This window comes from Anabrus simplex, chromosome 1 (assembly GCF_040414725.1).
Source record: "Anabrus simplex isolate iqAnaSimp1 chromosome 1, ASM4041472v1, whole genome shotgun sequence".
Classification (NCBI taxonomy): domain Eukaryota; kingdom Metazoa; phylum Arthropoda; class Insecta; order Orthoptera; family Tettigoniidae; genus Anabrus; species Anabrus simplex.
Genome location: NC_090265.1, coordinates 561,182,620 through 561,196,250, shown reverse-complemented (window position 1 = coordinate 561,196,250; position 13,631 = coordinate 561,182,620). Strand labels below are relative to the sequence as shown.

The 13,631-nt window shown below is 35.9% G+C and overlaps 1 protein-coding gene across 2 annotated transcripts in view; it reads left to right on the top strand.

Annotated features, from left to right (window-relative positions):
• Tsf3 (Transferrin 3) overlaps positions 1 to 1,334 on the top strand; it is a 195,186-nt gene extending 193,852 nt beyond the window's left edge. For both annotated transcript variants that reach the window (XM_067144871.2, XM_067144870.2), the window contains exon 15: positions 15 to 1,334. In XM_067144871.2, coding sequence (XP_067000972.2) covers positions 15 to 191 — 177 coding nt within the window. In that variant the 3' untranslated portion in view covers positions 192 to 1,334. The remainder of the gene's footprint in view (positions 1 to 14) is intronic.
• Positions 1,335 to 13,631: the final 12,297 nt, after the last annotated feature.

Here is a 13,631-nt window from a genome sequence, read left to right as displayed (position 1 = left end):
TCTTATTATTTTAGGATTTCACTGAGCAATTTGAAGATTTTGAATCTCTCAGTTATGCTGGCAGAAGACCCCGCAATTTACAACACATGATGGCAAGCCTCAAGAAATGCTCCGTAGTATCTTCTGGAATTGCCTGGACAGCCAAATGGCTATCTATTGTAGCTGTGATATTTCATTCTGTACTTATCTGAACATTTAAACTAGCAATTTCACAATTGCAGTTAGGAGTCTCAGGGATGTTTGTTTCTGAACAAACAAAGATTTAGTTGCAAGATTTCTTTAAAAGTTTTTAGTGCCATTAAGTACACTTCTGAAGGTCTATAAATAAAAGATGGAATTAGTATAATCATTGGAAGAAAATTATCAATTTACTACAATGAGCTTGCTCAATTTTCAGCTATGTTAGGAACATCAGGCACTCGTAACTTTTATACTGACCGTTACTTCCTCACCGTATTTCATGTCTCTCCTCTCCTCCGAGCCACAGAGACTAGCTTTTTTCCTTGGGCAAACCCATTTCCATTCCTTATCAATCCTTTTTCTTCATCTGCCTTCTTTGCCTACTTTATACAACTGTATCATCTAGCCCTTATGTTCTGCCATTTTATTCGATGTCTGATAACATGGAAGGAAAATCAGGAAAATTTCAAGAGTCTCTAAATTTGGTATATATGTTTATAAACTGGAATATCAATTCATTTTAGAAACTTAAGTCTCACAAAAACTTGCACGTTTTCTGGCAACACTGAGAGGCCAGAATTTTTTTCCAGCAGAAGTTCTTTTATGTGTTAGTAAATCTAGTGACATGAGGCTGGAGTACTTCAGCACCTGCAAATATACCTCGACTGACCCGGCAATCAAATCTGCCAACTTTGCCTTTGAAAACTAGCACTCGCCATCTGAACCATCTGTTTTCTAAAAGTAGTTTATGGACTTAACACAGTGCTGTTCCAAGAGCCTAGCATATTGTAATTTTCCCTATTTTCCCTGATTAAAATGCACACTATCCTGGAGGCTTCCCATTTCCTTTCAAAACTTCCAAGTAATCAATTCATCCATAGAAAGATAGGAACATGATTATGGACATATGAGATAAAAAAATAGACAGATCAGAATTCAAAGAGGACAACATTAAAACAAACGGACAATGACATACAGATAGGCTCTCTTCCTCATCAGTCTCATATGTTGGCATACATTTCTTCTTGTCCCACAATGAGCTGCTCATTTCTGCTTTCCAGCTTTATCAGGATGGCAGATTTCAACATTCCCTGAAGGGCTATCTTGATGTGGGAAGTATAGGGTGACAAAAAAACTGAATAAATAAAGGAAAAGGAAGAGGAGCATAGGGGAAAAAAAAAAGAGGATATTGCCAAATGACTAGAAAGTTCTATGCTATCCTTTTCTGTGTTGTACTATTTCTGTCTGAGAATTGAATTGTCACTTGTTTGTTTCTTTCCATTTCTGAGTAATAGAGGATTAATATAAAAGAATAATTAAGATTTCAAAACACTGTATTTTCCAAAGCATTATAAATTCTCCAAGATTTCCTTACACACTACAAATGTCCTCTGTGTGCTAATTTGGTCACATAACATTCATATAATCAAGTTCATTCCTTAGATTTGGTTGCCTTCGCCTGTCAATGGTCATCATAACAGCAGTGGTGTGTTCCCAGAGATCTACCAATATTGGTGGGGGGGAACGTAAACACAGTTCTTAACACACTCTCAAAGGAAGTAGTCACATTGCTTCAGATCAGGCGACCTGGGGGGGGGGGGCAAGTGAACAGAATCGCATAATCCCAGAACACGCAATCCAGAGATGTGGAAGTTTGTCATTCAGGTAGCAACAATGGTGTTCAAAACACGTAGGGCGTCTTGCTCGAAGACATCATTTCTGGAAGATGAGAGAGACCTGTCAGTCGTCTCACAGAAGGAAAAACAGTCTATAAAGCTTTATCTATGACAGCAAGAGGTGTACAAATTCTGCTTTTAAGTTGCTCATGCTTGCTGAGAAAGCAGGCAAGCTGCAGCACTCTTGTTCAGGTCAAGCACAGTCCAACTGGGATAGGCTACAAATTAACTCACTTTCTTCTTCCTACTGTGCTAATCAACGCAGCTGTTTATTTCATTTTAGCTGTTCATTGTACTGATATAAGACTTGTGTGAGGAAGGGGGTTATATACAGGTACCTTAATGTATATAGGATTTTCTTTCAAAAAGGCATAAGTATATACACAGTTACAATTCTCAAAAATATTTTATATATATATATATATACATTTTTTTACCAAAACCTGGCCACATTGAAGGCATTCTTTGAAGCTTGATGTAGGTAATATTTAGTGACTGATGTTGGCCACAGTTGACACTGAAGCTTGTGCCTGACAGTCCTCAATCACATTCGAGGTCATCTTCAACGTAGCCTTATCTTACCTGTTCTCCTTGGACCAGCCAATGCCTGACCTCAGCCTATTCTAGGACATTCATACCAACCATCCTTCTTCATGGTCATATGATAAACTTTCAGCTACTTATTTCCAACCACACACATAAATATTGTACCCGTAAAAATGTGTTCATATCTTTAAGGCGCTTGATATTAAATGAACGAGCACAATTCTTAACTTAGGGAGTGGCTTTATCATTGGAGCTGGTACAGAGAGAGGTATAGTCATCAATTTGAGAGATTATTTTGATAAATTGAGTTTATTGATCATCAAAAGCAAGTTCATATCACCTTCGTACAGCAGCGTGGAAGTGTCGTGGCTAGTTGGTATCTCCAAGTCCTGGGATGGTGCTGGACATCGACTGGGCAGGGACCACACCTGCTCGGATGAGGAGTTCTGGAATGTCTGGAGGTTCTGGACATGTCTCGACGTTCTGGAAGTCTCGACGTTCTGGAATGTCTCGAAGATTGGCACACGTTCCTGGTGTTATTTATAAGTTTCATTTCCGTATTGATAGATATTACTTTACAGAAAAACAATATATATACAAATCTCCACCTTATCAATACAAATTTATTTTACATTAAGTAGGTAAATATAGTCAAATAGTCAAGACTAGTTTCGACCCCTAAGGGGTCATCCTCAGTTGACATGCATTAAAAATTGTATTGTTCACAAACATCACATATAGTGGTAAAAGTTTAGACTAATTTAGACTGATCATTAATGTTGGTATGTCTAATGCATGACTAGTGTGCATCGTTCATGAAGACACATATCACCTTACTGCTACTACCATCCAATTTTTAGGTTATATAATATGGAACACACATATGTTTGTGTAACTCAACAGTGGCAAGTTCAACTATATACACAATTGGCTATTGATTAGTCACATGAAAGTACAGAACACTGGCTTGAACATTTCTGATTGAGATATCAATGCAACACCTTACTTGCATACATCCTAGAAGCTAAATTCAGTTTGTAAGGCCCATTACTTCTGATTGAAACTTAGTATGAAGTTAAAATTTGAGTAAAAATATTTGCTAATGTAGACATTAAAATGTTGTTAAAATGGGCATATAGTCAAAAACAGTGGTATGTATGCCACACATGTCTAGTTAAAAATACATTACATTGATGTTGTTTATGTGTGGTACAACATGTACACTGATTTGGAATAAATGGGGTTTGTATATATAGTGTTCCAACAAAATGGATCCTTAAAAAATATTATATGTAAAGACAATTGGTATTATAATGATCCGCTGCAGATCAGGTAATACTATTTATTTATCTGAAGATATTATTGGCAGCTACAGATGTTGGAGTTATTAGAAATGTTAATGGAGCATGTTTTCTTCGTAGTCGCGATGTTTATAGTTGGTGGCATTAGTCAAATATGTTGAAAATTATGCGTCTTGGTGCACGTTGATTTGTCCTGGAAGCTTATATGTTGTAAAAAACAAGGTGGAGTGTGTAAAGTGTTGGAACCGTGCGTTCTTTGTAGCTGAGGCAGCTACAAAGAACGCACGGTTCCAACACTTTACACACTCCACCTTGTTTTTTACAACATATAAGCTTCCAGGACAAATCAACGTGCACCAAGACGCATAATTTTCAACATATTTGACTAATGCCACCAACTATAAACATCGCGACTACGAAGAAAACATGCTCCATTAACATTTCTAATAACTCCAACATCTGTAGCTGCCAATAATATCTTCAGATAAATAAATAGTATTACCTGATCTGCAGCGGATCATTATAATACCAATTGTCTTTACATATAATATTTTTTAAGGATCCATTTTGTTGGAACACTATATATACAAACCCCATTTATTCCAAATCAGTGTACATGTTGTACCACACATAAACAACATCAATGTAATGTATTTTTAACTAGACATGTGTGGCATACATACCACTGTTTTTGACTATATGCCCATTTTAACAACATTTTAATGTCTACATTAGCAAATATTTTTACTCAAATTTTAACTTCATACTAAGTTTCAATCAGAAGTAATGGGCCTTACAAACTGAATTTAGCTTCTAGGATGTATGCAAGTAAGGTGTTGCATTGATATCTCAATCAGAAATGTTCAAGCCAGTGTTCTGTACTTTCATGTGACTAATCAATAGCCAATTGTGTATATAGTTGAACTTGCCACTGTTGAGTTACACAAACATATGTGTGTTCCATATTATATAACCTAAAAATTGGATGGTAGTAGCAGTAAGGTGATATGTGTCTTCATGAACGATGCACACTAGTCATGCATTAGACATACCAACATTAATGATCAGTCTAAATTAGTCTAAACTTTTACCACTATATGTGATGTTTGTGAACAATACAATTTTTAATGCATGTCAACTGAGGATGACCCCTTAGGGGTCGAAACTAGTCTTGACTATTTGACTATATTTACCTACTTAATGTAAAATAAATTTGTATTGATAAGGTGGAGATTTGTATATATATTGTTTTTCTGTAAAAAAAAAAAAAAAAAAAAAAAAAAAAAAAAAAAAAAAAAAAAAAAAAAAAAAAAAACACGTTCCTGGGTTCGATTCGAGACGTAATTCACACTTGAATTTCCTGCACGGCACTCCACACATTCAGGGCACTGTCTGAACAGATATGACCCTTTAATTATGGTTACTGCACTCTAGATATTAAGTCAAAACGTTCTGGAATAATCACTCGTAGAACAAGTACTGGTAGAAATGCAAGTTCATAATGCAGGCTCACTATAAGTCAGAATGTTCTAGAGGATTACTGTCACTGCAGTCCTAAATGCATAGTTCTGAAGAAAAGCATATTGGCAATGAACTGAATAAGTAGCACTCAGAAACTGTCCTGTTGCATTAATAGGCGAAGTGAATAGCCATTAAAGAAAATAATATTTGAAAGAAAAAGGTCTGACTTCATAAATTATGGATCACTCAAAATACTGGAAAGTTCTAGGCTTTCTGGAAATGCGATATGCGTATTCTGAATTGTCACAGTCTTTAAGAATCAAAACACAAGTCCCTGTACAGCACTTGGAAAGCATTGCATATTTCACAATAAAACGTAATGTTGAATGTCCCCTAAGTTCAATGTTCCAGAAATTGATTCAAAAATATAAGTTCGAATAAGTTCGAAACGTAAGTTCAATGCGATACACAACACACGTGAAAATTCAATCGTCGTCGAATAAGTAAGTCCTTATGTGGCACTTCAAATAAAAACAAAGTTCCAATGTGCCGAAATGAAGTCCCAACACGACACTCGAAAAAAATAAAGTTTCGATGACAATGTTCCAGTACGTCACCTTAAGAAAATAATAAAGTCTTATCGCGACACTTGGCGAAAATAACTAAGTTCCAATGAGACGCTTCAGAAAAAAACGAAGTTCTTATATGGCACTTTAAGAAAACATCAAAGTCCAATCACGACACACGAAAAAAACAAAGTCCCAATGTGGCAATATGACAAAGTTCCAATACGATGCTCTCAAAAGTAAAGTCCCATTCAGGCACTTCAAGAATATGATAAAGTCCTGATACAGCACTTAGAGAAAATACCGAACTTGGATTTCGCAGACTGTCGACTAGAAGTTCGACACGCACAATACTTCTCCTGTCACCCGTGTCACAGAGACGGCGGAGTGACAGACACTGAATTCGTAGGTCGGGTGGGCCTCCTTTTATACACGTTCGCATGGAAGTGTCTAGAACTCGGGTACTATCTACCCTTATAACTTCTATAATACTCGGCGGATTTTCTTGAAATCTTAAGATATGATGTCCATTGTAAAGGCTTTCAAGTTGGCAGTGTCAAAATAGCGATGAATTAGCTCAAAAATGTACTTTTGAGGATGAGCTGGATCATTACCATATATGGTAGTGGATAGCTGGCTTACGGCGGCCACGTCACTCGCTGGGTACGTCACTGCGTTCGGCGGGCTGCCTACCTTCCACATCGCGCGAAGTTCAACAAACATACTTCGGACTTCTGTCGTAGCGGTGTTCCCGGTACAATATGTATTTATTCAAAGACCATTCTGCATTTATATAGTGTATTCCTTTGTAATTACCTGTCCACAGATCAGTGGTACTCGCATAGATACCAGACCGAATACCATGCACTCGATTGGGAATCATTTTAGTGCACACTTTGTCCACAAAGGTTTGTACGTGGGTATAACATTTGTAATATCTGCCAAGCCATATATTTGCCTGTTCAGACACTTTGCAATGTATTTGAAGTTCCTGAATTGAGTGCTGAGCAGCTTTTTATAACCTGCTGGCTTATTAGATACCTGCTCATGAACACAGCAAGATTTTCCCCATGTTAGACTTGGCCTCTTTCATTACTAGTATGAATTCACCACTTTTTTATGTCTCAATTTCATTTTCATTTTCCTGCTGCTTGCACTGCTAACAACTACTAAGATGCACTGGACGAAATACACAGCTACTCTAACATACACTCTTGTCACATCTGGAGTTCAAACAGGTCCCATAAAACATCTCAGGCTTAAGAAAACCCAGGTTTTGATCTTCTATGACTAGTGTGCTCAGTATGCATGCACTGACTTGCAAGATAAGCTGCTTTGTTTGTTGCAAAGTAGCTTGGGGCAAGCAAGCCTGAAGTAGACTTTGTACACCTTTGGTGACAGCGAACAAAAAATATTCACCTTCAGAGAATCTTGTACCATTAAATGTCACATTTTTTAAAAACCAGTCTTTGGGATACCCAACATGCAAATCAGCATTTTTATAATAATAATAAAGGAAGAACAGAAAGCTGTGTACTGACGGAAGAAACGAGGCATGCCAACATGGTAATGTTCTGTTTTTGTATTTTTTTTTTGCAATAAACTTGATAACCTCGTGTAATTAAACTTTTTTGTCTACACATTTTCACAGAAACAGAATCTTATATTATCCTCGTACAGTTCCCATCTCGGTTGAAGACAGCCAACCAGCCAGCCTAATTTTATAAGGAAAGGAGTGGAGAAAGTAGAAATAGCTATTAACAATATAAACCATTTAATATTGAAATTCACAAATATAAACCAACAATAACAAAATACATATATCTCTCAAATACATTTGTATTAAAATATTTCACCAATTTTTTCTGTGGAATGCTAAAGCGAGTATTACACATAGACTTGCTCAAGACTGAATAACGAAGTAGATAATGAACTAGTAACAGTTAAACAGGATGAAGAAATTATTATGATACAATGCTGTACAGTTCAAACAAGTAAATATTTTTTTTTTAGTAACTACTGCACATGCATTAACGATGGTTTATACTGAGAATTTTGTAACTATCATAGACATTCTTCATACTTTTGTAATTATTGAAATTATTTCTTACTGATACTCTCTGCGTAAACCAAACATTGTGAATAGACTTAAACTGATAAAATTTAGAAGTTGGAATTTTTTTGCTTAACTGTTGGAACACTGTCCCCTTAAACCATAGCTATATACATGTACAGAAGTTTGATCCACACAGGGAGAGATAGGGTGTGTTTTATTTTAAACCAATGATATTTAGTTCAAAATTGCTGCTTGAGTGAATTTCTGAGGAGCACACTTCCAGGTAAAAGAGAGAGGAATGAATATAGTAGGACGATTATAAGAAACTATTTTCTAATGGAGTGTGTCGGTTTGTTTCTGGTTACCTTTCATTAAATAGCTTATGAGTTCCAAGTTGCACACAACGATTATCTTGAATCTAACTGCTCTGAATATTTTTCTTCAATCTGACATCCTTTTCTGTAAAGTGATTCCAACTGTTAATGTGGCATTGACTGAAAAATGTTTGTTACAAAATTTTACAGTTTCTCAAATGATGTGATAGTTTTCTTTTATTAAAATTTACTTGATATATTTTGATAAAGGAATCTTGGAGATGATATTCAAATAAAATATATTTTGAACATAGAGCTGTGTGCTAGAATGATACTATTAAATATATCCATGCAATTTTCTGTGTGTGCATGCTACACTTGAGGTACCTGACAGATGGAAGTAGTAATTTAAGGTTTTGATGTCTATAAATTGTTGACAAGCTTATCTGAATAAATAAATATTCTGCTTTTCTTATTATTCACATGAGTCATCTTTATTTAGATGAAAAGAAAAGATGGAGAAAATTTGACAATATCCTAGTATTTTTGACACTTCTTGTCAGTACTACACAGTTTAAATTTGGAGATCTCTAATCAAACAAGTTGTTTGCTATGCAATGGGTAATATTCAAGAGAAATAAAATGATGGGTCAACATGTCATCATTTTCCTGTATCCAGATACAGCTAGATAGAGGAAAATGTGATCATCTCTCCAGATCACTCTTCATCCTGTTTCCTTAGCCCCTTCCTCCTGAAGGGACTTATTGTCCACAAGGTAATCAAACTATCCTTCTAGAGAATGAGGCTTCAACAAACCTTGCTAAAGGACTGTAGATAAAAGTCTGACAATGTTGACATTCATCTACAGTTCCTTATCCAGAAACCTGGAGGAGCTGCCAGACTTGTCTGTCATCTCAGCATGACTGAGTACATAAACATCCTTCAGTTTCACTTCCATGTCTTAGCTGATATTTATCCATCAAAATAACAAATACACCACTGAATTACTGAAAGCGTCTTGAAATCTAGCTTCACCACATTTCAATAACACTTCTACATCATCTACACAAGAAGTGAAAGGATACCTTTACTTGATTCCCAACAACAGATTCTGTTCAAGTATCGTTTTAAGACAGGAAGGGGTCATAGCAGATATACTTCAACACACGTCCATCATAGCTGATCTTGAAGATTTAGTGATTCAAATACTTACTATACCAGTTTTGGAAATTCACCTGAATCTTAAGAATAGCCATAACCCAAACCAATAATGTGCTCCAGCCTACCTCAGAGTTTACGTTACCATTGTTTAACACGTTGAGTGCCAAGCAACCCCATTTGGGTACATGGGAGTATTCAAGTTTTTAATCTTCACGTCCCCATATGGGGTCGTACGTTAGTTTGAAATTGAGAACGGTGCGCAGTAAATGCGTGTTTCGAAGCTGTATAAAGTCTCTTCCTGCCATCTGTTGGCCATCTATTGAAGTACGTGCACAGTCTACCTTTCATTCTTCAATTCCCGTTTTGGCGCGACCCCATATGGTTATGTCAAGAGTGGAGCGAGTTTCCTTTTATTTTAAGTCACTATGAGTAAAGCGAGCAGTAAAAGACATAGTGCAGATAGTCTGGACGATACATTGAACAAGTCGGACAATGATTATGTAGACGAAGTATATAGTTACAGTGATTTTGAACCAAGTACAGAGCAAATAGCGAGCTCGCACATCCATCCACATTGATGAATGGCAATCTTCAGCATACACTTCCCCACTGTACTCCGGGTTTCCACGCCACCTGGTGCAGCACTTTTAACCAACATCAACCGTCTTCAACGATATAGTCACTGGTTTCCCATGTTGCACAATGATCACTGCTACGTTCTCATACCCAAATTAAAAGTTATGCATCATAATTATATACATATTCAATATTACCTAACTATAAATTATTCTTATAATATTATTCTATTACATCCTAATTCACCAAATTCACATGATTTTCAGTACTTTATATAACAACATTTTATATGAAAATTTGCTAACCTAACATTGGAAGAACGTCATTTACAAATATTTCCTGACATAAAATCGGGGATCTTACTTTTGTACGGCTCTGGTATGAACAAGCTAACACACCTCTCATAATCAACGGCATATAACGCATCCCTGAAGAGGAAAAGGTAAGTATGGCCGAGCGTCGTGACAGTAACTACTGTATAAATGCGACGTGTACAATTCGTAATGACCAATACGATCCCACTTGGGGTCGTAATATTTTACCTAATATACATAATAAGTCAACCTAATATATCATAAATATACCCTCATTTCAGCGATCACTTGCTTGGTTAAGCCTGTGAACATTTTGGCATCAGGGAGTAACTCGATGTTATTAGCTCACGGCACTAGACGGCAATCCTATGAATTTTGGTCTGGCATTCAACGTGTTAACAAACCTAGATCCTGGTACTAGGAATCTGAATAACTTATTTGATAGTACGAAGGTACACAGGCTGAGTCCAATTATGTTCCTTCATGACATATAGGATTTAAACTTCAAATACATCAAACAAAAAGAATAACAATAGTAACAATAATAGCAAGAAGGAAAAGAAGGAAACTAATAAGCAGAGCACAATATTTAAAATTATTCTGCAAATGAAAAACATAATAATATAGGCTATACATTAGGCATAGAAAATTACTAAACAAATTAAAAAAGAACACAAACAAAAACTTATGAGTACCTAGCATTCCAGCAAAAAGGAATTTAATAATGATTATGATTTAGTAAAAAAAATAGCCTTTATTTGCTTATTGAACAACCTAGCACCAGCAAATAAATCAAATTGTGCAATAATTGAATTATAAACTGATAATGTTTTGACTAGTGGTGGATTAGGGTGATGGAACGTTTCTAGATCTTGGAATGTGAAACAGTATTTCCTGTTGTGATGTTACTTGTGGTACATGAAATGGGATGATGGTAAGTAATTCCTGACAGGCAATTTTTCCATTCAAAATTTTCCTCAATATCTGTAATGAAATTAATGTTCTCCTGTTTTTTAAAGACTTGAAATTGAACAAATTTCTTAAATAGCGGGTTGAAATATCAAAGGGACAAAATACATTGAAGGTTTTATTTTGTACAGTCTCAATGTGACGTGTTTGGTCCTTACAAAGGGGGGTCACAGATTACCGATGAATATTCTAACTTGCTTCGTACTACCACTGATGTGTTCTTTCATTGTTAGATGTATCCTGTCTGGAACCACATGAACTATTTCAACAGACACCCTGGGCCAACCCTGAAACATGACAGCCTCTTATCAGCAGACTGTAGTGCATCCTGATGCCACTCCAGGGTCCCTAGAAGCATTAGCACCAGAGTTTTGCATCACCTGTGGCCAGGCCATAGTGCCTGAAATGGTGAACAAGGCAGGATGTGCACCAACAGCAGGAGTAGCTTCAATAAGTGAAAAAAAAGAACTTCCTGTGTTTTGATACAGTTCCATAGATAGTGATGTGCCTATACCTTATCCTCAGGAACAGGGGGGCCCATATTATACACATGGTTACAGTTCCTGTGGGTCCACATCCGTAGCATAACTGTTAGCACTATTAGCTGCCGTCGTCAGAGGCTTGGGTTTGATTTCTGGTACTGCCAGAAATTTAAGATTGGCAGAAGGGCTGGTATGTGGGGGTGTGCCTGGAAAGAGCTGCATCAACTTGGGAGGAAGGCACAAGTTAACTAGTTGCTGTGGGATCATTCTAACATTCATTCAACACATTTTTACAATGAGCAGAATCCTTGTGTTCTGAACTGAGTGAGCTAATGTTTCACAACATTCAAAGCACTGTGAGATTTAGTTTTTAAAACCATATATTCTGGACCTACAAATGCTCAGCCTAGGACCAAGAAACAACTTCATCAATTTAACTAGAACTTCCTAACCATCTACTTATGTTTAATATCAAATGAATGCAATAATGACAATTTCAAAATATAATAAATAATAATACTATGAAGTGGGTTAAATTTTTCATAAAATAATCAGGAAAAAAGAATGCAACACTAAAATTGTATGAATTGTTTATAATGTCTATTAAAACTATTAGCAGTTAGTAATGGCAAAACTTTTCAAAATATCGATATATCGGTATAAAAATATTGATGTCGTTGAAATATCGGTCTTCAAAATATTGATATATTGCTGATATATAAGTTTTTAGAATAATGGTGCTGTTATCCATTATTGGAAGTCTAGCTTTACATTTAACACAATGATTAAGGTATTCATTAGGTTTAATAAGTCTTGACACAGATCTGAAAACAAGCTTAAAACAATGGCCAAGTAATACGACTTTTCACTGCAATGAGACATTATAAAAACATTTACAGCCGAAAGATGTTATGATACATAGAAGAACAGTATATGCAAGGTGTGTAGTAATGAGCTAATAACTTACACCGAAAAACCATATGAAAAAACTACAAACGTATAATTTGTGTACAAAGTACATCTGATAATTATCAGAGCTCTGTAAAATAATAAAACATTTTCTTCCCAACTTCTTCTTCAGAATTCCAATTCCATTTGCTCGTGAAAAAACATGATGATGATGATGATGATGATCTTAGGTCAATTTTCAATACCTCTTAGGTAAGCCATTTACTGTAGAAAAAACAGCTTGGATGACAGTTTTCCATTTAATCGGGTTCTCTCTTTCGTTATGGTGTTACCGGCCTTTGAAAACAGTCTCTCTGCTGGGACAGAGGTCGCTATAATGCTCAAGTATTGCCTGGCTAACTTATAAAGTTATGCATACAACGTATGCACGATGTACGAGTTGTGATATTATCGCTGTGTTTACCAAAGTGAATTGAGAAAGGGAAACTCAAATTTCGTATCTGTAGAGCGCAAATATTGAAAAGGTCTGAAAAAGAATAAAATCTTAGCCAAAAGCATTAAATTAGACAGAAATATCGATATACTGGGCACAAAATATCGATGTTGGTAATATATCGGACCTCAAAATATCGATATACAGATATTTCCATTTCAAAATATCAATATTTCCGATATATCAATATTCGTTTGCCATCTCTATTAGCAGTAAGACTAAGAACATTGTTAACAATATTTGGCATTCATTCCATACAATTTCTTACAGGATCAATTATAAAGAATTTGGTTGATGATTATGGCGGAGAGAAGATGGACCATGGTTGTACTGGCCATCTTTGCACACATTTTGTATGATCTTGAGACTGTCAAAGCCAATAAATTAAAACTTTTACAAATTTTAGGCCAAGTGACCTATATTTTTCTGTTCAACACCATTCAGAATTTTCTTTTAATGCGAACACACATTCTTCTGTCTTTCTGGGTTTGTTAGTTATTATGCTTCACAACCTATTGTTTAATGTTGGACAACTAATTATGTCACTTAACAGCCCATTTGTTTGAGGGTTCTGTCTAAGCAGGTAACAAGTGTGACAGACATGCAGGGCCATCTTAACGTATACG